Source organism: Rhinopithecus roxellana, chromosome 8, assembly GCF_007565055.1.
Source record: "Rhinopithecus roxellana isolate Shanxi Qingling chromosome 8, ASM756505v1, whole genome shotgun sequence".
Classification (NCBI taxonomy): domain Eukaryota; kingdom Metazoa; phylum Chordata; class Mammalia; order Primates; family Cercopithecidae; genus Rhinopithecus; species Rhinopithecus roxellana.
The window spans coordinates 37,085,283-37,111,185 of NC_044556.1; the positions used below are offsets into that span (position 1 = coordinate 37,085,283).

General features: G+C 41.1%; 1 protein-coding gene across 2 annotated transcripts; it reads right to left on the minus strand.

Annotated features, from left to right (window-relative positions):
- Window positions 1-608: 608 nt before the first annotated feature.
- On the minus strand, window positions 609-23,969 carry AMPD1 (adenosine monophosphate deaminase 1). Of its 2 annotated transcripts, XM_010371966.2 has the most exons (16): window positions 23,802-23,969; window positions 21,527-21,538; window positions 16,660-16,840; window positions 14,847-15,012; window positions 11,996-12,161; window positions 7,725-7,944; window positions 7,064-7,193; window positions 5,825-6,019; window positions 5,403-5,534; window positions 4,841-5,004; window positions 3,390-3,516; window positions 3,043-3,206; window positions 2,263-2,383; window positions 1,420-1,593; window positions 1,146-1,256; window positions 609-784 (listed from the first exon to the last, which is right to left on the minus strand). In XM_010371966.2, exons 1-16 carry the CDS (start codon window positions 23,821-23,823, stop codon window positions 626-628), a joined length of 2,244 nt encoding a protein of 747 aa, XP_010370268.1. In that variant the 5' UTR covers window positions 23,824-23,969; the 3' UTR covers window positions 609-625. The 2 variants fall into 2 exon arrangements, with proteins under 2 accessions (XP_010370268.1, XP_010370269.1); XM_010371967.2 differs by lacking the exon at window positions 21,527-21,538.
- Window positions 23,970-25,903: the final 1,934 nt, after the last annotated feature.

Consider the following 25,903-nt stretch of genomic DNA (forward strand, 5'->3'; position numbering starts at 1 on the left):
GTATTTTACTTTGGTAAGCAAAATCATTTAAAATGTACCAATTTAGCTCACTATAATCTTATTGTCAATTACATCCTTAAAGCTAAGAATCCTTTTGTAAGATAAATTCTCCCTGAGTATAATAACTCAGAAGTACTGATTTTTTATATTGAGGCACACACCCTCTGGTTTTGTCTAAAAAAGTCACTATTCACTTATACCTTGTCAAAGGACTTTTTAATGGTTCTAAGTGCCTTAAGCAAATTTCATTCTGTAAACCAGAAGCCTATCTCCCAAAAAGTCATTTGCTTGTATTTTTGCCCAGCTTTATTAGATATTTTGCCTGAAAGTCATAGAGACTACAGTCAGAGAAACCTACATTCTCACTGCTGCCCTTCACCAGGTATATCCTTGTGCAGGTTATTAACCTTATTAGCTTTAGTGTACTAATTTCCCCAAAACGGAGATAATAATATCTACTTTATATTTCCCAAAATGGAGATAATAAGGATTAAATGAAATAATATCAGTGGAACATCTAATATTGTCCTTGGTTTATAGTAGGGACTCAATTAAGAGGTAACTATTATTATTCAAACTCTACAATGAAATTCTCACTCATATTATTATTTGGTTTATTTATTTTTTATTCTGTTGATTTAAGACCCTCAGCAATTAAATTGAGTTCATAACACCAGGTTTCATAGCGATAGGCCATGCGGATTTGGGCTACGTTTGTCCTCCGGATATCATTTCCAGCAGGGCCTTCCTCAAGGTAATTGTCGCCCAGAAACTTTACTTTCTCCTATAAGAGAAAAGGATGCAGAATGATCGTTGTCTCTTTTCACACTGGTATAGACAATAATTGCATTCTTTACAATAATTCCTTCCTTATGTTAGCCACTGACAAAAGAAGAATAATAATAAACCATTAAAAGCACTCATCTAGTGCCTCAGTGTTCACAGTCTGCTGAGTAATCAAGTGTATTTTACTTCCCTTGCCCAAAAGGCATAGGCAAAGAGAATAATCCCTTCTAGTCCTTGTCCATAGTAACTGCATGTAATTCGTGGGCCAATTTTTCCACATGTGTTTCCCATCTACTTTTTCGGTATTCAAGTTAGCAGACCCTATACTCAGAAGGGAAGCCATTTGAGGACAGATCTACCTCATGAGAAATTCCACACTGCAAGACACTGTTCCTTGCTACTTCGCACATATCACAGGTGCTCAGCTTGAAGACTTGTGCAGCAATAGCATATTCTTCCATTAGGGGCTCCTGCAGTTAATTATTAAACAAGGAAAAAAGAGGAATGAATTAATAAATAATATGTATCCTGCACAAAAGAAAGTAGTGAAATACCTTTATTTGACTTTCAAATTCTGGGTGGGAAAAAACAGTTCAGCAAAATACACTTGTATTGCCCAAGTCCATACTATACCTTAGTAAAGTGGAATTGCATTGGGTCATCTGTGGACAGTGAGATCATTAGCCCTTTCTGAAGGAAGTTCAAAAAAGGATTTTTGGCATACTCTAGAAATAGGCTATTGTTACTTAGTGGTGACATGGCGATGGGAATCTGGGCTAAGAAAAACAAGTACTGTAACACAGGACTCTGAAAAAGAAAAGTGAAAAAATACTTAAAGATGTTGAAAAAGAAATACAAACTAGAAACACTACAATCTCATGATCTGCCTTAAGCTTCAGCTTTCAACAAAATTATCACTTGTTCTTCAAGTCCCTTAGTAAGGAGAATTTAGGAGTTTTTCAATGTAAATGCTATTTAGGATAAATGTATTTAGGATACATTAATTTTCAGAAGCAGTGAGTTAAACCAGATTGTTTATTCGATCTATAATTGCCTACGTTAGATGGTCTGTCTCAGGCAAAAGACTTTGCCTTGAAACATTCTTTTTTTTCCCCTCTCTCTACAAGAAAGCTCTGACTCTCACAAAAAACATCTTGAAGCATGCTATAACAAGAAATCTGGCAAAAACTAGCTTAAGGAAAGCCAGGCCATCTCTGAATTATCCCTTGTCAGGATTCTAAGCTAGAAGTCAGGAGATCTGTGTTAACATATCTCTAACAGCAACTAGCAAGGTAATCTTGAGCAAGTCCCTTTACTCCTCTCTGTAGAATGAACTGCACTAAACTAAAAAATCTTTCATGCTCTACTTGAATATGATTCCAGTGTCGATAATGACTTGGGACAGTATGTTTGGCTAAGGGAAAAAAGATTCCTCTAGCTCCAATGTAAAAATTAAGAAGAGAGCTTCCAACTCACCTTTTTTAAATTTAGGCCATGAGATATATTATCTGCTGTCATGAATGCTGTCATGAGATGGGTGAGGGCTCCAGCTTCCCCACAGTGAGGTCGGAACAGAAACGTATTCATGCCTCGTTCCCTGGGGAAATAGAACTGCTATTGGAATCACAGGTTCTGAGTATGGAGTGATTCACAAGAAAATTCAGTAGAAAAATGAACACTCTGGAAGGAAGTAAGCCCTTCAAAGGATTCAGCAAAACAGTCCCAAATCATAATCTTAACTCTTTCTAAATACAAAGTTTCTAAAAAGAGGCAGCAGAGGATATGGGGGTAAGGAAGTAAATCAAGTGTTGATTGCCTGGATGGAAATACCTTCAGTCTCAATAGGAAATTTACCAATATCAACATCTCATCATTTATTCTATTCTATTCAAACTTTAAGGGAGAAATGTTTCCAGAAAACCCCAGTATAATATTCCTCTACTTATTCCTTACCCAAATATATCAAGAAGGGTAAAATATATGAAGTGTTATAATTAATTACACAATGATTAGTATAAATTCCTAAACTTCTCCCCCAAAAAAATGAATTGTGAAAGTTATTGAAAGCATCAAAATATCAATCTCTGCCCCTAAGTAAATAAATTGAAGAAAAAAGTTAAGAGAAGGAAATTTCTGATTTGGGCCCGTTGGAACCATCACAGTAATGCATGAGACCCTTGACCACCTTTAGTGCCAATATATGTGGAAAGAGCTGTGTCAAATAGACCCTCCTAGCTCCAGTTCTCTCCTGCTTACTTTCTCAGGCTGTTGAGCACCATGATGTTTGCATACATGTAGTAAGCGTAGTAAGTGTAAGATGGATTCTTTTCCAATGTCCACTCTTGGGGCTTGGGACTCTTAGAGGAGAACATGTGGCCACTGTGTTTGGACTCATCATCCACACTGTCAAAGCCAGTGATCTGTTAGGAAAAGTGAGTCATGCAATGGGTTCAGTCCAACTGCAGGGTCCCAGTCCTCATACAAACTTTCAGGTCCAAAGGCACAGACCAAACATAAAGAGATAAGCACCAAGAATTCATCATAACCAGGTAGGAAGGTGGGTTCATGAGCAGCAGTATGAAGGCCTGAAGGGTCATGCTTACATGCTTGAGGAAGACACTGAGTTCTGGGTCAGTCTGGGGATTGATGGTGGCCTCAAACACTGGCATGAAAATATTCTCCAGCATTTTTCCAAAATGTGGAAGGAAATTCTTGGAACGGAACACATCACTAGAGGCAAGAATTAAGAGAATTTAGGAGAAAAAATGATTTTTAGGACTGATAGCCCTAGTATGAGGGAACCAGAGGACCGAATGTCTTGCACAGGAAAAGACTTGGTATATCTATCCTAGGTCCATGCTCCTCATACATTCTTCTTGGTCCCCTATAGAGAGGGATTCAGTTTGGGCTGCACGTAGGAAGTAAAAGTTTTTTGGTGTACCCTATTCCCCCATCTTTTTTACAAATCTTTGTCATAAGAAAACTAAACCTTCACAGCTAAGTCCTCATAGAGGAATATAGCAAGTATGTCATAAAAGTTTCAATATATGTGTGCAGCTACAAGACAGTGAGCATGAAATGATTTCCAAGAATACCTCTGGTCTGCAATTTAACAAACTCTTATATAGCAGTTAATATATCCCAACCACTCTTCTAAGTGTCCAGAAATATTAGCTAATGTAATCCTCGTAACAACTCAATAAGTTAGGTATTGTTTTTAACCTTGTTTTAGAGATGATGAAACTAAGGCACAATGGGGTGATATGACTTAACCCAAGGTAACACAGCGAAATGGTAGAGCCAGGATTCAAGTATCGCTACTCTCGGTCCAGAATCTGTACTCCTAACCAACATACTGCCTCTCTGCCTATTAGACAGGAAGTATTATCCCAGTCAAAAAATTGCTTTTTTGGTTAAAGAGACAGGATGAAACTCTTACATTGCAGTAGGTCACAAAGAACACAAAGACAGGCAGCCAGAAAATACATAAACACCTAAGTTAGATAAAAGATCAATGATACTGAACAAACCGAAAGAGAAGCCATCCCTGAAGGTGATGAATGAGAGCAGAGGGTATGAAAGGGAGATGACATCCTCAGCAATACCATTGATAAATACTCTTTGATTGTGGAGAACTTGAGCACTTGTAGGTGGGACAATTGACAGACAGTAGTAAAGGTTCTGATACAAGAAAGCCACATCCCAGTAGAGATGAGCATGGGAAAGAATGGACTTGACACAGAGAAGACCAGGTGAAAGACAATGTATACCAAACTACATAGTTCTTATTCTATCTTAGTTTTAATCATTCTCAGTAAGTTATTTATGATCTTCATAAAGCTAGAGGACTGAACTGAAATGATCTTCCTAACTCGTGTCTGTGGTTAAGAGTGCTGTACCCAGAGTGGACAAAACCAAGCATGCAGGACCCAATAATGAATGCTGTTTTAACAAAGCTGATTTCTATCTAGATGGGCAACACATTCCTTGTTCATACAGGGGAGTTGAAGCAGATGAGACAAGTGCAGGCTCTAGAGTTTCTAGAGGTACATACTAGATCCTGGGGACCTGGATCATCCATGTCATGTTGGGGCAGTGGATGCGATTGCGGACGAACCAGGAGGAGAGTTTGTTCCACTCATCAGGACTGCGGCCATAAATAGACAGGCGGGGCTCAGCATGCTGGTACTTGGCCTCCACCAGGTCTGCACCTACCTCCTGCAAAGCCAAGAGAGAAGTTCAAGCCAGGGATTCCCACAAGTTTCTCTGGGGTCTAGGGAGAGGAGATTCCCTTTCTAACTCTTCCTTTCAGAATCTGAAAAGGCTAGGTCCTTAATCAGTCTCAAAACCACACCCTTAATTTCTCTACCTTAGGAATAGAGGTCTTTAAAAATCATTAGAGTGGATGTTTCAGAAGAAATTCTTATATTCATTTGTGTAGTGTTTGGACCCAGGGAGAGCATCCTCCCTCCCACCCTCCCTCTCTTCCTTCCTTCCTTCCTTCCTTCCTTCCTTCCTTCCTTCCTTCCTTCCTTCCTTCCTTCCTTCCTTCCTTCCTTCTTCCCTTTCTTCAAGAATGATGCCAGGTACCATAGATCTGATTGGTTCCTCCTCACCTTGATGATAGTGGCAAAATATTCTCCATTAATGTAATTGTCTGTCTTCAAGTAGAGGTCCCGTAGCTCACTTGCTCCTACCGGATTATATTTGTCATTGAACTTATCAAAACGCTGGAAGGTCTGGCGTCCCTGAATCAGGAAAAATTGCAGAAATGTATTATTACCAGAGCTGTCTGGACACAGAGAGCTAGGAAATAGTCAAGCAGAACTGGGGTCTGGTAGTGGGGGAGGGCATTGGGCTCCAAGAATGGAATTTGGGACAGGTGACAATGAGCAAACTTCAAAATTGTCTGTGGTGCTTTCAGGCATCGTGGCAAGCCAAGATAGTTAAAAGAGCTCTGAGAAGGGAGGGCTTGTAGGAGAAAGACACGTGAGGTTCTGAGTATTAGAGTGAAACTGACATTGGCATTTCAACCTACAGCATGAACATCCAGAGAATCAACAGTCAGGTCATAAGGATGCATTTTTAATTTCACAAAAAGTTCCTTTAGGGTCAGATTCTTCTCTTTGGTGCTATGGACCACTCTGTCAGCATCAGTTTGGTAAGATTTCTTAATAAAACGCAGGAGATGTTTCTGGTTCATGCAAGCGGCTGCATGGATATGAGTGTCCACCTGTATGTACATTCAAAGAAAGAAAAAAACATCAATCAGCCTTAGTTATGATACTCTGTTTAGAGGATATGGTGCTGCAAATCCCACTGTGTTGGGACAAAGTAAATAATGAGGATGTGAGCTGACAGTTGGTGGAGGTGGTCCAGCAATAAAAAACCCGTTACAACTGTGATGTGCCCATGTGAGGATGTGGAAGATTCGGCTAGATGCAATAATAATGTTTGCTCCTTCCGTATATCTGTACATCCAATTTACTTCCTACGTCTGATCCACACATTCTTCAGGACCATTCTTCACTCCTGAAGCACAGCTGGAAGTGAAGTCACTACCATAACTTTCAGCCTCTCAGGATAAAGGATTGAAATTATGAAGCCATGACACGGTGATGGCTTTTATGAGGTAGATATTCTTATAACTAAATTTTATACACTGAAATTTCAGAAGATTAAGTAATTAGTCCAAAGTTGTATAGGCAGCTGAGCCAGGATTTGGGCCTGAATCTCTGCTCATACATTTCCTATTCCCACTTCCTTGTAATCATTTTAATGGTCGGAATACATCTTGAAAGTGTTTCTAGTTGATTGGATTTCACAGTCTCTAGGCTAGCTCATTTGATATTCACAATCCTCGTGTGAACTGGACTGTGCAGATTTAGTTCCCAATTTGACAAATGAGGACTGAAATGAAAATATGTCATCACTTCCTCCAAGGTCTTACAGTCAGGAATTCAAAGAAAAAGGACTAGAGGGAAGATCTTTCAAATTCTAGAATGGTCATTTTTGATTTTTTTGGTTGTTATTTTTGTTTTGATGATAACTATAATTTTTTATGCCAAAAATGTGGCAAACCTTTCTGTGGGGAAAACAGTAGAAATGGCACTTAACTCTAACCCATTAGACATAATCTGTCATCTGCTTTTACTGAAGTCCACCAAACCTGTAGAAATCTTAGATTAATCAGAAACACACTGTTGTCTTGTGCTTCTCAATAAATAATTGGATTGCTTTTGCCCAGGAATTACCTCAGAGCAACTAAAATGTTTACCTTCCTGCAGTTATAAAAATCTCGGTGGGGGTTGTTTTTCAGCTCTTTTAACTCGTCCATCTCGTTGAGCATCTGATGGACCTGGAACTTGGAGGAGAGGAACTTCAGACGCCGGTGGGTATAGGTCTTACTGTGAAAAATAAAATTAGATAATTCCAAAAAGTTTTAGACATTCAAGGAAAACAGTCACAATTTCCAAACTATCAGGACCTTTACCATTCCTAGGAAATAATTATTGGAACAAACCTTTCAGTTTACTCTTCAGTTAATCTCATTGAGAAGTAGTGGGCTCCAAGGGCTTAATCTTTTCAACAATGTTGGACATAATAATGAGGGAGAACTTGGAAAGATATCTTAAAACTCCATGGAGAGAGTGTTGTTCAAAATTAAAGGCCCTGGCTTTGGGGTCAGCAGATTCGAGTGCAAATCCTGGCTCACCCAGCTGTGTCACTTTTGGCAAGTTACTTAACTCATCAACGTCTTAGCTCATAAAACTGAAATTATGAAAATAACCACCTCACAGAGCAAGTGTAAGGCATAAAAGGAACAATGTGCATGAAGGGTTTAATATAGTGTTTGAACATAGTAAGCATTTAGTAAACACTTAGTCTTACTATCAGTAGTCATAGTACTAGTTGTTTAGGTCTCGCTAAACACTTACACAGGTCCTTGAGCAATTAAAGCAAGTAAAAAATTCATATCATCTAAGAAGGTGTCCAGATTTGGGTAAGGAAGTGGCTTAGGCTGATCTTTGCTGGCTGCTGCTTCGTTAGGATAGACGTAAACTACACCGTCCTTCATTTTGAGGTGATAGCCCAGGTTTTCAGGAAGGTTGTCTGTTCGGAAAGGGTCCTCTCCCTTCTTCACAGGAGGAGTAAAGACTTTTTCAATCAAGCACAGAGTAATATATTAGCACATAGGATGAACGACCACATAAAAATAACCAAAATCTGAAATACTACAACGTTTCTTTAGCTTGGAATTCAGTACTTAAGTTGTAATTATCTATAAAGCTAACCTTTATTTTTGCATTATTTTTCAAAGGTGACTTAATAGTATAAAATAACTATAAAAATAATATGTTGGCTGGGCGTGGTGGCTTGTGCCTGTAATCCCAGCACTTTGGGAGGCCGAGGCAGGTGGATCACCTGAGGTCAGGAGTTTGAGACCAGCCTGACTAGTACGGTGAAACCACGTCTCTACTACAAATACACAAATTAGCCGGGCTGTGGTGGCACACACCTGTTATCTCAGCTACTCAGGAGGCTAGGAGTAGAGAGTTCGAGGAGAATCACTTGAACCCGGGAGGCATACGTTACAGTGAGCTGAGATCACACCACTGCACTCCAGCCTGGGTGACAGAGGGAGACCCTATCTCAAAAAAAGAAAAATAAAATAATATGTTATCTAGTGTAAGAATGATTTTTCAATTTATTTGGAAGAACTGTTTACATAAAGTAATCGATATACTACTTAGAAACAATCTTCATTATTTACTGAAGTTGGTCATCAAAGGCTTTCTGTTTAGAGCATATTATTAGGTCTTAGATAATGAGATAAGAATAAAAGTCAAACTACAGTTAAAAAAATAGAGTTTAGATCTTTAGCTTATTTAAGCCAATCTTTTTCATTAGACTTAATTTAGAATGTTTTCTGAAATAGGCTTTTAAAGATCAGTTTTGGGTTCACAATAAAATTAAGTAGAAAATGCTGTTTCCAGGCCGGGCACAGTGGCTCACGCCTGTAATCCCAGCACTTTGGGAGGCCAAGGTAGGTGGGTTGTTTGAGGTCAGGAGTTCAAAATCAGCCTGACCAACATGGTGAAACCTCATCTCCACTAAAAATACAAAAGTTAGCTGGGTGTGGTGGTGTACACCTGTAGTCCCAGCTACTCAGGAGGCTGAGGTATGAGAATCTCCTGAACCTAGGAGGTGGAGGTTGCAGTGAGTGAGTGTGTGCCACTGCACTCCAGCCTGGGTGACAGAGTGAAACTCCACCTCAAAAAAAAAAAAAAAAGAAAGAAAGAAGGAAAAAAAAGAAAATGCAGTTTCCCCACAGCCCTTGCACCCACACACGCACAGCCAGTCTCCACTCTAGGCATCCTGCATCAGAGGGTCCATTTGTTATAACCAATGAATCTACATTAACACCTTATAATCACCCGAAGTCCATAGTGCACATTAGGGTTCACTCAAAGCCTATGAGTTTTGGCAAATGTATAATGACATATATCCACTCTTACAGTATCATACAGAATAGTTTCGCTCTCCTAAGAATCCTCTGTGCTCCACCTAAAGTGGTTTTAATGTAAAAAAGAGATATAAAATAAATTATTATTGTAACAGTAATAATTCTTATGAGAATTATTTTTCCCACCTTTTAAAGCACATACAATTTCTGCTAAAGGAATTGAGAAGAGATTAAGTGGATGTGTTCCCTTCTTTCCACTGCTAGCAGTTTCAGCCTAAGGAAGCCATGAACACATTTCACACTGTCAGAGCCTTTAAGAATTCATCCTTTTACTTTCAACAAGTATGGTCATTTATGCCTCTTCACTGCTGTGCCCAAGGAAGGCATCAGAAAGTCTCCTGTTCGCAAGTGATGCCTACAGCAGCCAAAGTGAGAAAAATAGCATAGAAAAAAAAAACAGTCTGTACATTTCCTATTCAAAATTGGGAGAAAAGGAACCTAAGAGAAGTGAAACAGCATGTTGCTACATCAAATATTAATTTTGAAATCCTTATACTTAAGGATTAATAGCTCACTATTAATGATATAATTACTATTAAAGCATAACTTAGGGGAAGTAAAGACAAAACAAACTAAATGTCAATACTATAGAGGATGGGTAAACCACTGTTATGAGTTACCAAACTGGAGACATGTTTAATATGATTTTAATATTAAAAGGAATTACAGACAGGAAGTTGTGGAACTGGGGATCTTTAATAATATTACAATTTGGAAGTTCAAAAATATATTTTTTTTTGAGATGGAGTCTCGCTCTGTCCCCCAGGCTGGAGCGCAGTGATGCCATCTCGGCTCACTGCAAGCTCCTCCTCCCTGGTTCATGCCGTTCTCCTGCCTCAGCCTCCCAAGTAGCTGGGACTACAGGCGCCTGCCACCACACCCAGCTAATTTTTTGTATTTTTAGTAGAAACGGGGTTTCACCATGTTAGCCAGGATAGTCTCGATCTCTTGACCTCGTGATCCGCCTGCCTTGGCCTCCCAAAGTGCTGGGATTACAGGCGTGAGCCACCGCGCCTGGCCTCAAAAATCTAAAATATTTGCCTCCCCAGAAATTTTAGTTCTAGGAATATAATCCTAAAATTATGAGACAATTACAGGAAGATGTGTATATAAAGATGTGTATATAAAGATCCTTTTTAGAAACAAGTTTTAAAAAGTCAGAAATTTAATTGCCTAAAAATAGGAATTAAGTCAATTATGTTCCAGTTACACAATAGAAATCTGTAAAATTATTAAAATCTGATTGTTGAAAAATATGTACTTAACTTTCTACAAGGCAGAAAGTAAAAACTGAGATAAGTAAATACAGTGCTATAGAAAGTCAGAATATGTAGTTTACATCTATCCAGAAGGCAAGAAATGATAGTATTTGGGCTGCCTCTTGAAAGATTGGGTTGGCTCTAGAGACTTGGACGTGTGGTGAGTAAGTGAGAGGAAGGACAGTCTGGGCACAGGGAAGCAAAGCAGCAATCCAGGAGCAGGAAAGTGTTGAACTATGCAGGGAACGAGAACTATTTCCAACCAGAACCAAGAGTATAAAGATGGAACAGAGAAAGTAAGTTCAGAAATAGCTTGAGTGGGCTGGGCGTGGTGGCTCCCGCCTGTAATCCTAACACTTTGGGAGGCCGAGGCGGGTGGATCACGAGGTCAGGAGATCGAGACCATCCTGGCTAACACTGTGAAACCCCGCCTCTACTAAAAATACAAAAAATTAGCCAGATGTGGTGGCGGGTGCCTGTAGTCCCAGCTACTCGGGAGGCTGAGGCAGGAGAATGGCGTGAACCCAGGAGGCGGAGCTTGCAGTGAGCTGAGACCGTGCCACTGCACTCCAGCCTGGGCAACAGAGCTAGACTCCATCTCAAAAAAAAAAAAAAAAAAAAAGAAAGAAAGAAAGAAGTAGGTTGAGTGTGCAAGTTCAAAAATAAACAGGCCAGGTGTGGTGCCTCATGCCTGTAATCCCAGCACTTTGGGAGGTTGAGGCAGGCAGATCACTTGAGGCCAGGAGTTTGAGACCAGCCTGGCCAACACGGCAAAACCCCATCTCTACAAAAAATACAAAAATTAGACGGGCATGGTGGCACACGCCAGTAATCCCAGCTACCCAGGGGGCTGAGGCAAGAGAATCGCTTGAACCTAGGAGGTGGAAGTTGCAGTGAGCCAAGAGGGTGATGCTGCACTCCACCCTGGGCAACAGAATGAGACCTTGTCTCGGAAAACAAACAAACAAATAAAATGTAGTTAGGGGGCGAGAGGATGTGGGCCTGAAATGCCAGGCTGAAGACTGGACTTTGCTTTGTAGGTAGCAAGGAGCAGCTAAAGGTTCTTGTCAGGAGAAGGATATGCTCAGATCTGTGTTTTAAAAATTAGCACCAAAGTAAAGATGAACCAAAAGAGAGTGAGATTGAAATTTAGCAGAGTAGTTAGGAAGCTCTTGTAATTATCTGGACAAGGAGAAGGCTAAGCCTGAATGACGGTTTAGGGAATGGTGAAGAGAGAAAGTTCAGAAAGACGTTGTGCAGACTGAATCAAGTGATTGGACACATGAGGAAATGGGGCCAAAGATGACTATTACTATGGTATTTTTAGACTAGATTACTTATAATCTAGGGGCATATTTTAAATTTAATATTTAATAGTTTAAATAAAAGATATGTTTCTTACATTATGTGAGAGAATTGTTACCTGGATAGAAGCTCTCATTTGCTATCCAAGCCTCACCATCAATGTTGCGTAAGTATTTGGAAGGGGTTTTAGGGAACCTCTGAAATGACTTCTGCATGTATTTCTCACGTATGCATAGTGCCCGATACAGACCTTTGCAAACAATTTCAAAATCTTCAACTGTAACCTGCCAAAAAAATAAAATAAAATAAAAAAAAACTCATCATATCAGAGTCAATCCCATGAAAAACTGAGAAGTTAGTAAAGCTTATTCTTGGCACCTCCCAGCTCTCCTGTGTATCACAGCCCATTCTGAGCCTCACCACTCACCTTGCTGCTTCTTAATTGACTTGGGACCAAAATCTCCCTCCCAGAGCAGGTCCTGAAGCTTTTCTAGCTTTTTCGTCTCTTACCTGTCCTACGAGTCTTTCCCTTATAGTCCTGTATTTGTTTTTGGTTTTTGTTACATAGCAGGGATTATCTAGCAAATAAGATTAAAAGAATCCATTCTAACATGGTATATACTTTCTTCCTTCCAAGTACATGTGAATATTTTAAGCACAAGACAATACCTCAGGCCAGGCGTGGTGGCTCACGCCTGTAATCCCAGCACTTTGGGAGGCCAAGGTGGGTGGATCACAAGGTCAAGAGATCAAGACCAGCCTGGCCAACATGGTGAAACCCTGTCTCTACTAAAAATACAAAAATTAGCCGGGCGTGGTGGCTCGTGCTTGTAGTCCCAGCTACTCGGGAGGCTGAGGCAGGAGAATTGCCTGAACCTGGGAGGTGGAGGTTGCAGTGAGCCGAGATTGTGCCACTGCATTCCACCCTGGCAACAGAGCGAGACTCCATCTCAAAACAAAACAAACCAAAACAAAACAAAGACAATACCTCAACTGAAAGACTATGTGACTCAAATTGTGAGAATTCAAACCACTTGGTCAGTGAGGGAAATATTTTGGGATGAATAAGGGATCACAAATCTCTCAAACCCATGCACTGCCTTCTTCAGCTATGATGATCACAACATCATTCTGTGAGAAGTTAGTCTTTTAGATGATTTTATTTCTGGGTAAAAATTGAGAGATTCTAGAGGAAAGCTTCATTTGAGCTGCTGGAAATTTCCCCTGCCCCCATTCCCAACTCCTGACTGGGCCAGGCAGGCATGCCCAAGTAGTTATAACTTGAAATCACTGAATGTTCATTATCAGAACCCAAAGACTTTTACTATGGGACTAACATATGCTTGTCCCCAATAGTTTAAGGTCCAAATATTGATCCTGAATTAGCTTAACTATTTTAAAGACCTGCTGACCTTGGCCAAAAGAGTCTGGCACAGGTGCTAGGCCTGGGGGTCTGCTTCCATGCTTCCAACGGCACGTGTAGCTCATTGCCACCTAATAGGCCACTAGCCTATCAGGTCCTCAAGAATGAGAGCTGGGTCTCATTCACCTTCATGTTCTCAGCACACAATGCCTAGCACAGAAGAGATGCTTAATAAAGACTGATTAAATTGAATCAAGTGTTTAGCAGGAATTAATGATCTTGGGAACTGAGCCCTGGTTTCCCCTTTGCCTCTGTTTAAATTACAAGGGTGAAGACTGATTTGGGTACAGACTACAACCAGGTAGAGCGTAGAGTGTTGCTCAGCAGCCCACATTCAGCCGACAGGCACAGCAACATACTTCGTTTTTCGCAGTCTCCAGGTCAAGGTTTCAGGTGCCCTCCAGCTTTCACAGGAGGAGAAGCTACTCCTTGACTTCTGTACATTTTGTTCGTCCTCCTAACCTCTTTGTTTTTATTGTTGTTTTCATTTCTATCAAGCATGCAGGTATGACGTTTATCTCCAAATTTTTACGTTATTTTGAATTCTGGAGTCCTCCAAACTGTGTTTCCCCTGTACTCATCTCTATTAGGCATTTCTTTTTAGTTATTTAGTGCCTAAACCCCCTGACGTTTAGAGAGCACCCATGTTATATAGAAAATGAATAAGCAAGAATGAGGTGCATTTAATTGCCCTGTCACATTTAAGTATCTTAGGACTGACTCTAAGTGGGTCAGTTACATGAGAAGGGAACCCAGCACTGGTCATTAAAACTATATTTGGAGCATCGACTGATGGCTGCACAGCAGTTTCACCAATATAATGCTGATTCTGCAAGTCCCTGTGGCAGATATTTATTAATTGACCAACTGTTCTGGATGAGACAAGCAGGTCAAGTTGTTTGTGACGTGACTTTACTATCCCTGTGGCATACTAGAGTCTGTTCCAAGTAATGATCTACTATGTAACCATCTGCAATGAAATTGGAGAGTTCAGCTCCTCAAAACACAATAGCCTCATTAGGATTCTCTAACCTCTCTCTCGTCTTCCTTCTTTTCTCTGATTCCTTCTTTTTTCTCTTCCCTCTCTCTTTCTCTGGATCTGTTTTCTTTGGTTGGTTTATGCTATCTGCAACCCTTCTCACTATCCTAAGTCTGCTGGGGTCTTTCTTTTCCCCAGAGACTCCGTGCCTCCCCAGAGGCCCCTTTTTCTGATTTATGATAACATCAGTGAGATTTGACCACTCTACTGCTCTCTTTGATCCTTTTTGCCAAAATGTGTCCATTGTATTCTGTAACATACACACTGCATTCTACTCCATATTCTCCATGTGCAAGCAAATGAGATAGAGGATAAATTATGTGGGATGATAAAAACAACAGAAATATAAGACATACTATATTAGTAGTGAAATGCAATAATGAAGTGTAACAAAGTACAGGTGAGCTAACACCTCCCTCAACAGGAAGGAGAAGAAGGTAAGGAGCTAGAACTGTCAAGCTGAATGGCTTCCTGGTTGCTAAGTCTGAGTGGCAAGGACCAACTCACCCCAGAGGCATAGTCACCAGTGATCTGCACTCTCTGAAAATCAGGCACGGTCTGGTAGGTTGGAGATGAGGAAATGTATTCATCAATGTGGGACAGTTTGGTGGAAGATGTTTCACTTAGTGGAATGGACAAATTAACAGTCTTCCGTCCTTGGAAACGCTTTTTTCTGGGTTCAAAATTTAAAAGTAAGAGTTAATTTTGTCTTCATCAGGCATTTCACTGTGACAGATAGATGTTTCTCTATACGATTTTATTCTGAGAACAAAAAGTAAAATTTTAAATGTGGTTGGGTATCAGAAACAGGATCCAAGCATAGTGGGAGAAGAAATCACTGAAGACACATGACAGTGTGCCCCTCCCCCTGGTCTACCTTGGAACAGCCTTAGCAATCCTAGAAGACCTTCACCATGACAACCTTCTTCCCAGACAATCCACTCCCAGCTGAACAGGCAGTCTAGGTACTACAGAAAACACAGGCTATGTCAGTTACTACCTGTATCATTTTATTCATGTTCCTTAAACACAGATAAAGGAGCTCCCATTTATCCACCTAAAAAAAATGGTGCAAACATGACTACCTTATAGGATTTCTATGGGATTTAATGTGTACACAATGCCTAGCAGAGTACCTGGAACTTATAAGGTATTTAATATTATTTTCTCAAATCAACAAGTATTTGTTGAGTTTGACCCAAGTTTATTGCTTTGACCCAAGTCCTATGTTAAGTCCTATGGGGGACACCAAAGGAGGTGGATTGCTGTTCTTTCCTTAAAGATGTAAAACCAAGAGAAAGACAGCAGTATAGTCTTTTCCCCATGAAGCTGGTGGGATCGGGGGAGGACTTAAGGAGAGGATTCCAACAAAGTGGTTAGTATAGGTTTGAGGTTTGAGGACAAAAGTGTGGCCAGTAGTGAATCCTAGAGTGGTTCAAATAAAGGAAAATAGATTTGGTGGAGAGGGATTTTCAGCCTGCTTGGGGGAGGCAGCAAGTATGCATCACAGACATAGGATGGGCAGGGCATGAGGGCAGAAATAGAGAGCAGTATTCCTCAGGCCAGGAGGTGGTCAGACTAACTGGAAGGCAGGATTCACGTCAGGGAGCATAACACTAAGATTGGCTAGGGACAGAGTCTGAAGATGAAGGCTCTTGTGTCCCAGTTTATATAATTGTTGTGTGTAAATTGAATATGTTCACAGCAGCCATTTGCCCACTTTGGTTTGAAATAATTCTATGGTATCTCGAAGTCCTCTTGCTTAGATGGGTAGGGAGGCTTCAGTCAAGGGAGATGTGAACGAGATAGGAGGCTCACTGCTTTCTTCTTTTTTCATCATTGGCTCCTCACTCTACTCACTCTAGCATATCCAGTGTGGGGGGAAAAGGAATTTTTTTTTTTTTTTTGAGACAGAGTCTCACTCTGTGACCCAGGCTGGAGTGCAGTGGGGCAATCTCGGCTTACTGCAACCTCCGCCTCCCAGGTTCAAGCGATTCTCCTGCCTCAACCTCCCAGGTAGCTGGGATTATAGGCGTGCACCACCTGCCTGGCTAATTTTTGTATTTTTAGTAGAGACAGGGTTTCACCATGTTGACCAGGCTGGTCTCAAACTCCTGTCCTCAAGTCATTCACCCACCTTGGCCTCCCAAAGTGCTGGGATTACACTTGTGAGCCACTGTGCCCAGCCTTAGGAATTTCTAACTCTGGCAGAGTTCTTCCTCTGAATTGAACATCATTTGGATAAATTAAAGCATATCTTCCCTGGCAGATACCCCTCCTTAGGTGCCAATATGCTAAGCATTCCGTTTACACCACTTACCTCCTGGCTTCTATGGAGGTGGACAGAGTCTCCAGATGGAATATGTGTGCTTGCATCTCACGATGAGAAATTGGACAGATCTCATCCACATCAAAGGGGGAAATCTCCTGACGACCTCCTTCATCTTTGACTTCAGAGGCAAACACTTTTTCAGCAAAGCTGCGCGTTGCATCATCAATTTCTAAAAGAGTTTTTCACATATTAGTGTTCAAGCCCCTTTTCAAAAGTCATCTGAGAGTTTCTGCTATGTGTAAGGCATGAGACAGGGACTCTGCTGCGTGCATGGCTCCCCTGCTTTCCAACCAGGGTCCCTGAAACACCGCAGAGCTCAGTGCCTGTTCTCCTTTTAGTGGGTTTCTGTGTGGGTGCCTTGAAAATACGCTCTCAGAAACATGGGTCAGATTCTCGTAGCACATTTCGGAATAGTCCTAAAGGTGGTCCTAAAGATGAGACTGGGCTCTTGTGGGACCAGCACCTCATGTAAGATCACCCGTTTCTGGCAAGGCTAAGTTTGATTTCATAGTTTGAACCATGCAGCACAGTTCTTCCCATTAGGTTGGTGGAGTTTTTCTGATGGTTTTGAAGATGTGGATAGGATTATTGGTCCTTGGAGTTTCTCTTGCTAAGGAGAACCAGTGATTCCAGTGATCTAAGTAGTTCTGAGAAATAAATGTGTATTTTAGGGTCTTTCTTCTACTTAAGACAGATACTGTGTTTCTCTCACACATCAAATCTTGTTTTCTTCAAATCCAGACAACTTTGTGATACGCCGCTGTATGCAGGGAGGGGACCACTGACATTTACTACCTAGTACTGGAAGTCCCATTTCTTGTGGACGTGGGCCTCAATAATGAATGACCTTTGGAAGGCCAAGTTTACTTGTATATACCCTAATTTTCCCATTCTTAAAATGAGGGGAGATGATGCTTCTTAGTTTGGCAACGAATAACCCCAAGACCCTCAGGATGTAAGAAAACCAGTGTCTCAGGGCACGGTGGCTCATCCCTGTAATCCCAGCACTTTGGGAGGCCGAGGAGGGTGGATCCCTTGATGTCAGGAGTTGAGGACCAGTCTGGCCAACATGTGAAACCCTGTCTCTACTAAAAATACAAAAATTAGTTGTGCGTGGTAGTGCACACCTGTAATCCCAGCTACTCAGGAAGCTGAGGCAGGAGAATCACTTGAACCCAGGAGGCAGAGGTTGCAGTGAGTGGAGACTGCACCTCTGCATTCCAGCCCGGGTGACAGAGCAAAACTCTGTCTCAAAATAGAAAAGAAAAGAAAACCAGTGTCATCAAATAAGATGGTGAAGGCCATCAAGTATCTGCCTTTCTGTTAAGTTCCACTGTGTTCTCCAGATCCTCAGTGTTTTCTGTCTGAATAATCATTACCTCTAATACTTTTCCTAGTATTTCCAGCAAATAGCTGGTAGCAATAATGACAATGGCAAATAGCTAGCTATTTGGAGCAACAGTAGAAGACAGAAACATTCCCCACAGGATGACAGAGCAAACTGTATGCAGAGAGAAAGATGCCCCCATCCATTAATGTCTATACAGACCTGCAAAAGTCCATCTTTTCTATTCTAAATTAAGTAGATGTCATGTGTTCAAGCTCCCTGCTCTGCACTTAACACCTCCTACATCTTCCTCTATTTCCATTTCTTTATCTGTAAAGTGGAAATACTAATACCTACCCAACCTCGCTGGCAAGACTGTTGTGACACGAAGTGAGATAGTGTATGTGGAAATGCCTTAAGACAAATAAAGCACCAGATTAAATTGAATGAGGTAATGTGTAGCATTGGTCAAACAGACATTTGGTGTGTGGGGTTAGGTTTGGACTATGAATGAGATGATAAATGATATGACTTAGTACGTGATGAAATGTACATTGGAGATGATAGGAATTGATTCATAACTTCCCCAACAATAACAGTCAGGTCAGCCAGTTTTTAAAACCTGGTTTGTTACAGCAAAGTTAACAGAGAAGCCCACTATGTTGGCCAAACTTGATGCATCTATTTGCCTTGTTAAACTCAAACACCTGAAATGGAAAAGCATCCTTGGATGCTATCAGTAGTCCTTTGGCAAGCACCATGATCCATGAAGGAACAAATGGAACACCAAGTAAATGCATTCGATGGCCTGAGAATGCCTCCACACCCTACTGCCAACTGATCCCCAGAGATAGTGTCACTTCTTCCTAAGCATCATGAGCAAGCACATGCATCTCAAGGGAGAGTGGCAAGCAGAAGTTGGAAGAGGCTGCATGCACCATGAAGGGTAAATGGAAATAGGACAGTTGGTTATGAAGATGAGAATGAGGATGATGCAACTGGTCAGTCATGCTGGATCTGCAGCAATAGTGCTGGAGGCCTCAGGAAGGACAGTATGGAAATGGATGCCCAGAAACCAAATCCTACTTGCTTGATATCTGGCTTTTCCAGAACAAGCATTCATTGTCTGGGACTACACATTTCTATTTGTTTCCTATTTCGAAACAGTATTGTTTTTACTAAGATCGTATCTCTCTAAGCCACTATAGACAGTTGAAAAGTAGAAACTCTACTCTTGAGAAGTAGCTTACACGATGACCAAAAATTATATGGTTGATATTTCCTTCCACTGAATCAACCACTTGTTTTGACTTCATGTAACCACAGCTGAAATTTGACTCTTAATTCAAGAGCTCTGCTTTTCAAAAATACCTCGGGGAGTGGGCCTGGCATGGTGACTCACACCAGTAATCCCAGCCCTTTGAGAGGCTGAGGTGGGAGGATTGTTTGAGGCCAAGAGTTCGAGACTTTGGAGACTGGGCAACATAGTGAGAACCTCATCTCCACAATTTTTTTTTTTCAAAAATTAGCCAAGCATGGTGGCATATGCATGAAGTCCCAGCTACTCAGGAGACTGAGGTGGGAGGATCGTTTGAGCCCAGAAGGTTGAGGCTGCAGTGAGCCATGTTCGCACCATTGCACTCCAGCATGGGCAACAGAGTGCAAACAAACAAATGAAACATACTTCAGGGAACGGTGGTGATTATGGAAAGGAAAAAATGAAACTTATATTTCAAAAGATAAGTAGATAGGCCAGGTGCAGTAGCTCACGCCTCTAATCCCACCACTTTGGGAGGCTGAGTGGGTGAATCACCTGAGGTCAGAAGTTTGAGACCAGCTTGGCCAACATGGTGAAACCCTGTCTCTACTAAAAATACCAAATTAGCTGGGCATGGTGGCACATGCCGGTAATCCCAGTTGCCCAGGAGGCTGAGGCAGGAGAATTGCTTGAACCTGGGAGGTGGAGGTTGCAGTGAGCCAAGATCATGCTGCTGCACTCCAGCCTGGGCGACAGAGCAAGACTCTGTCTCAAGAAAAATAAAAATAAAAATAAAAAAAGAAAATGCGTGTATGACAGCTGGATGGCCTTGGGCAAACCACATAATAACTGGGAGCCTCAGTGTTCATTATCATAAAGGGGAATGTTAATAATAATAATGTCAATTTCAGAGAATTCTTATGAAGATTACACAAAAAATACTTTAAAATTATGCAGTACTATACAGAAGTTGGAGATTACTATTATTAACACCGGAAGCGCAAGACTCTTGAGAAGAGGAATATCATGCTTGCTTCTTAACCCAACAAGTCCAGAAAAACATGCTTGTTTCTCAGCAGTGCTTTATTAATGTGTAGGAAAGACAAGGTTGTACGCCTTTCATCTGCCACATCTCATCTCCCAAAGGAATTCAGAGGCAGACCTACTATCAGTTAGCAAAAGGACAAGTCTAATTTGAGATTGAGGGGAATAGATAACTAAAGTTATAGTTTTATCTAAAATAGGTTTTTAAGGCCAGGCACGTTGACTCATGCCTGTAATCACAGCACTTTGGGAGGCTGAGGTGGGTGGATCACTTGAGAACAGGAGTTCGAGACCAGCCTGGCCAACATAGCAACACCTCATCTCTACTCAAAATACAAAAATTAGCTAGGTGTGGTGGTGGGCACCTGTAAACTCAGCTACTTGGGAGGCTGAGGCAGGAGAATCACTTGAACCTGGGAGGCAGAGGTTGCAGTGAGCTGAGATCATGCCACTGCACTCCAGCCTGGGCAACACAGCAAGACCCCATCTCAATAAATAAATAAATAAAATAGGTTTTTATTTTATCTGGTCACAAAAATTCACAATTTTATGTTACTTTTATTTTTATTTATTTATTTTTTTGCACTGGAGTTGCTTTACTAAGGCGTGATTCAATAGGCCCCTTTGGCTAATCTATGTTATTTATTTCAAAATATTAAACAGGCTGGGTGTGGTGGCCCACACCTTGTAATGCCAGAACTCTGGGAGGTTGAAGTGGGTGGATCACTTGAGGTCAGGAGTTCGAGACCAGCCTGGCCAGCATGGTGAAACCCTGTCTCTACTAAAAATTAGCTGGATGTGGTGGTGTGCACCTGTAATCTCAGCTACTCGAGAGGCTGAGGCAAGATAATTAGTTGAACCCAGGAGGCGAAGGTTGCGATGAGCCGAGGTCACACCTCTGCACTCCATCGTGGGCGACAGAGCAAGACTCCATCTTTAAATAAATAAATAAATAAATAAATGTGCCACATGAGGTTTTCTTTAAAAAAAAAAATATATATATATATATATATATATATAGTTATACACACACTAGAATCCAGAAAAACCATGAGCTTATTTGCTATGCTATGGGATAGCTATGGTCATTATGAATCTCTGTTGACTTTCAAGGCTATTATTTAATAAACACTGCTGAAAAATAGCCATGTTTCTGAATTAAGGAATAGTATATTTTCTTTAATTGATACTCTGACAAATGGCAACAAAAGTAATGCAATACTCACGTTTCTCTTCAGCTGTATGAAGTAAAATAAAACAAGATAAAATATGTGAACAACTTTCTGTAATCATCGTGGCTATTAATCACTGCTTTGGGGTAGACGCATGTAGATTGCTGTTATTTCAACTCAGCCTTCCAGCTTGTCTACACTTCGCTGCCATCAGAAAGCTTGGGAATATGGTCATTATACAGCTCTTCATTTTCTTTTCTTTTCTAATATGTCTCTTAACATTTTTAAAAGGCACTCTCTATAAAGTATGATTTTTAAAAATATCTGATGAAGAAAAATGGGAACGCTCATATGATGTTGACAGTTCATTTGGTAAACAATTTAGTAACACCTACCAAACAACCATTTGAGAAGCTATCCTCTGGAAATCATCCTTAAACATGGAAAAAGCTTTAAGTGTCAATATTGTTATCAGAACACATTTATACTTATAAAAATCCATAAAGAGGCCAGGTGCAGTGGCTCACGCCTGTAATCCCAGCACTTTGGGAGGCCAAGGCGGGTGGATCACGAGGTCAGGGGATCGAGACCATCCTGGTTAACATGGTGAAACCCTGTCTCTACTAAAAATACAAAAATTAGCCAGGCATGGTGGCGGGCACCTGTAGTCCCAGCTACTCGGGAGGCTGAGACAGGAGAATGGTGGGAACTCAGGAGGTGGAGCTTGCAGTGAGCCGAGATGGCGCCATTGCACTCCAGCCTGGATGACAGAGCGAGACTCTGTCTCTAAAACAAACAAACAAACAAACAAACAAACGACAACAACAACAACAAAAAAACCCCAAAACCATAAAGAACCTAAGGAATTAGTTAAGAAAATAGAATATGCAGTCTTTTAAAATGTTTTTTAGGAAAAGTTTGGGATACCATGGTAAATGGATAAGTTGTAAAGTTAAGCCAAAACATTATCCTGACAAAAGCAGGATATAAAATTACATGTGCAATATAATCGTAACAGTGTCTTTTTAAAAAAATTCTTTAATTTTGCACAGAAAATAGATTGAAAAGAAAAAACACTAAAATGTTAAGAGTGGCTATCTTTGTATAATGGATGTGCAGATTTTTAAAATTATTACTTTTGGCTGGGTGCAGTGGCTAATACTTGTAGTCCCAGCACTTTGGGAGGCTGAGGTGGGCAGATTGCTTGAGCCCAGGTGTTTGGACCAGCCTGGGCAACATAGCGAAACCTTGTCTCTACAAAAAATACAAAAACTAGCTGGGCATGGTGGCACGTGCCTGTAGTCCCAGCTACTCAGGAGGGTAAGGTGGGAAGATCACAAGATCCCAGAAGATTGGGGCTGCAGTGACTCATGATCGTGTCACTGCACTCCAGCCTGGGCAACAGAGTGACACCGTGTCTCAAAAAATAAATAAATAAGTAAAAAATAAAATTATTATTTGTACTGAATTTCCACACTTTCAAAATGAATGTTTATTACTTTTATTTTTTCAGCACAATTTCTTTTTTTTTTTTTTTTTTGAGACGGAGTCTCGCTCTGTCGCCCGGGCTGGAGTGCAGTGGCCGGATCTCAGCTCACTGCAAGCTCCGCCTCCCGGGTTTACGCCATTCTCCTGCCTCAGCCTCCCGTAGCTGGGACTACAGGCGCCCGCCACCTCGCCTGGCTAGTTTTTTGTATTTTTTAGTAGAGACGAGGTTTCACAGTGTTAGCCAGGATGGTCTCGATCTCCTGACCTCGTGATCCACCCGTCTCGGCCTCCCAAAGTGCTGGGATTACAGGCTTGAGCCACCGCGCCCGGCCAAGCACAATTTCTATTTCACATGAAACATGTATTGCTTTTATCATTTAAAATTATAACGTTACTATTTTAAAAATTACTCTGTGTACAAACCTGGACAACAGAAAGCTATTCTCATGAACTATCAGAAGACACACATTGGGTTATTTTTGTCATGTTCATGATTTTCAGCTAATACCATAGCTAGAGTCATTGTGTAGGAGCTGTGTCAGAGCTATGGCAGCGCAGGTTTTGTTTAGACTAGCAGAATAGTTATTCAATATTTCACAGAATTTCTACTGGGATCATCAAAGATGCAACATACATGATAACAGTTTTAGAAACTTACCCACATACCAAAACTAAAAACAAACAAAAAACCCTTGAAAACATTTTATGTTTTCCTGAAATGTATTTTAAAGCTATCATGAACCCCAAATAAGGAATGATCAAAGCTGATATGCTAGCTAAAGGAACAGTTGCATATGAAAGAAAAAAAAACCTGAGCTCTCCAAACACTTTGTACACCTACCTGCGAGTTTGAACAGAGGCATTGTTGCTGAAATCCCTGATTCTAGGATAGCACAGTAGAAAAGAAGAGAGAGGAGACCATGGGTGACTGACTGACACTATAAAATATCCTGACATTCATTTTATTATTTTGCTTTGCCCCCTGAAATTTGACCCTTCTCTGCTAAGTGGAGAGAGATGAGCTTTGGACCTATTTATAGCTTGAGGCATTTGATAGTGAAAAACAGGTGAAGCTTTCAGTCTTTACTTTGGGATTAGAAGTTATCTGTGGTGGGTCAAAAACTGCATTTCAATACTGTCTAAACCTTCCTACAGACTGGATCCTTGGCAAGGGTGGTACACGATGTGACCACTGATGGTGATTTCCCAACCTAGTGAAACACAAGTCTTTCTGGTTTCTGAAGCTACGATCCTCAGGGTTTCACGTCACACGAACAGCTTTCTGTGGTTGGTGAATATGCTGGTACATTCATCAAGCTCTCAACAGACACACACACATGCACGCACACACGCGCAGGAATGCATGTTTTTATTAGAAATATATCTGACTTAGCAGAAATTCAGTTGACAGTTTAATGAATTAAGTGGTAAGGTTACTTCAAGTCTTACAGAAACTCAGCTGTCCTCCGGAGTGTTCAGTTACCACTTCTCTACTTATTGTTATAATAGGAACAATAGCTTTGTTTTGTATAACATTTTATTGTGGCCGGGCGCGGTGGCTCAAGCCTGTAATCCCAGCACTTTGGGAGGCCGAGACGGGCGGATCACGAGGTCAGGAGATCGAGACCATCCTGGCTAACACGGTGAAACCCCATCTCTACTAAAAATACAAAAACTAGCCGGGCGAGGTGGCGGGCGCCTGTAGTCCCAGCTACTTGGGAGGCTGAGGCAGGAGAACGGCGTAAACCCAGGAGGCAGAGCTTGCAGTGAGCTGAGATCCGGCCACTGCACTCCAGTCCGGGCGACAGAGCGAGACTCCGCCTCAAAAAAAAAAAAAAAAAAAAAAAAAAAAAAAAACATTTTATTGTATGTAAAACGCTTTGCAAACATTAGTTGATACCAATTACAATCCTGTAAGGCAAGTAATACCTTATCCCTGTTTCCCAAATAAGAAAACTGGGGCTCTGACTGGTATCTTGCTCAAAGTCATTCTGTTCATCCTAAATGGCAAAACCAAGGCTCTCTGGACCCAAATCTCATGCTCTTTCCACAATAACACACAGTCTTCCCCCCCCCCCCCACCAGACAGAGTCTCGCTCTGTCGCCCAGGCTGGAGCACTGTGGCGCCATCTCGGCTCACTGCAAGCTCCGCCTCCCGGGTTCACGCCATTCTTCTGCCTCAGCCTCCCAAGTAGCTGGGACTACAGGCGCGTGCCACCACGCCCGGCTAATTTTTTGTATTTTTAGTAGAGACGGGGTTTCAGCGTGTTAGCCAGGATAGTCTCGATCTCCTGACCTCAGAATCTGCCCGCCTCAGCCTCCCAAAGTGCTGGAATTACAGGCGTGAGCCACTGCGCCCAGCCAGTTATGACTAAATATTTGATGGTTACTTCTAGGTAAAGAAAGTACGCTGCTAGACTCAGCAGAAATTTTAAATTATAACAGCTTATATTGAAGACCAGCTTGGCATTTCAGATTAGCAACAGAATTATGGGTATAGACCAAAGGATCTTTTTACTATTAACTATTTCTTTTTGAAAATTGGGACAAGCCTTTTTGTTGGCAAAACTTAATAATATTTTAGTGTTTAGCCTTATGGCCAACCTCTCAATCAACAATATTGGAACACATTACAAAGGTGTTACTGAACCAAAATATTTGCTCATTTCTTTCCAACTCCTTTTGGTTACATTTTCAGCTGGATTTCCCAACAGTATCCACAAATTGATATATCCAAACTAAGCATCTTCCTCCATGAACCTGCTTCTCCTTCAGTAATTCCTATCTTTATATAAGTTACCCTCCAATTTTCTCATTCCAATTGTGTAAATACCCTTATTGCCTACCCAAAGGTCATTTTCCCTACCTTTCTTACAAACAAAAAAAATTTCGTTTGAGCATTAATGTACTCAGCCAAAAAACAACATTTGCTAGATTCCTTTG

Bases quoted from the DNA above. Each gene is read 5' to 3' on its own strand.
- AMPD1 (XM_010371966.2), bottom strand. From the start codon at position 23,823: ATGCCTCTGTTCAAACTCGCAG. The intron at 12,162-14,846 runs GTGAGTTGGTCC...TTTTTTTGGCAG, and splicing joins CTGGTGACTATGCCTCTGGG to GTTACAGTTGAAGATTTTGA. The intron at 5,535-5,824 runs GTAGGTTGAAAT...TTCCTGATTCAG, and splicing joins ATTCTCTGGATGTTCATGCT to GGACGCCAGACCTTCCAGCG.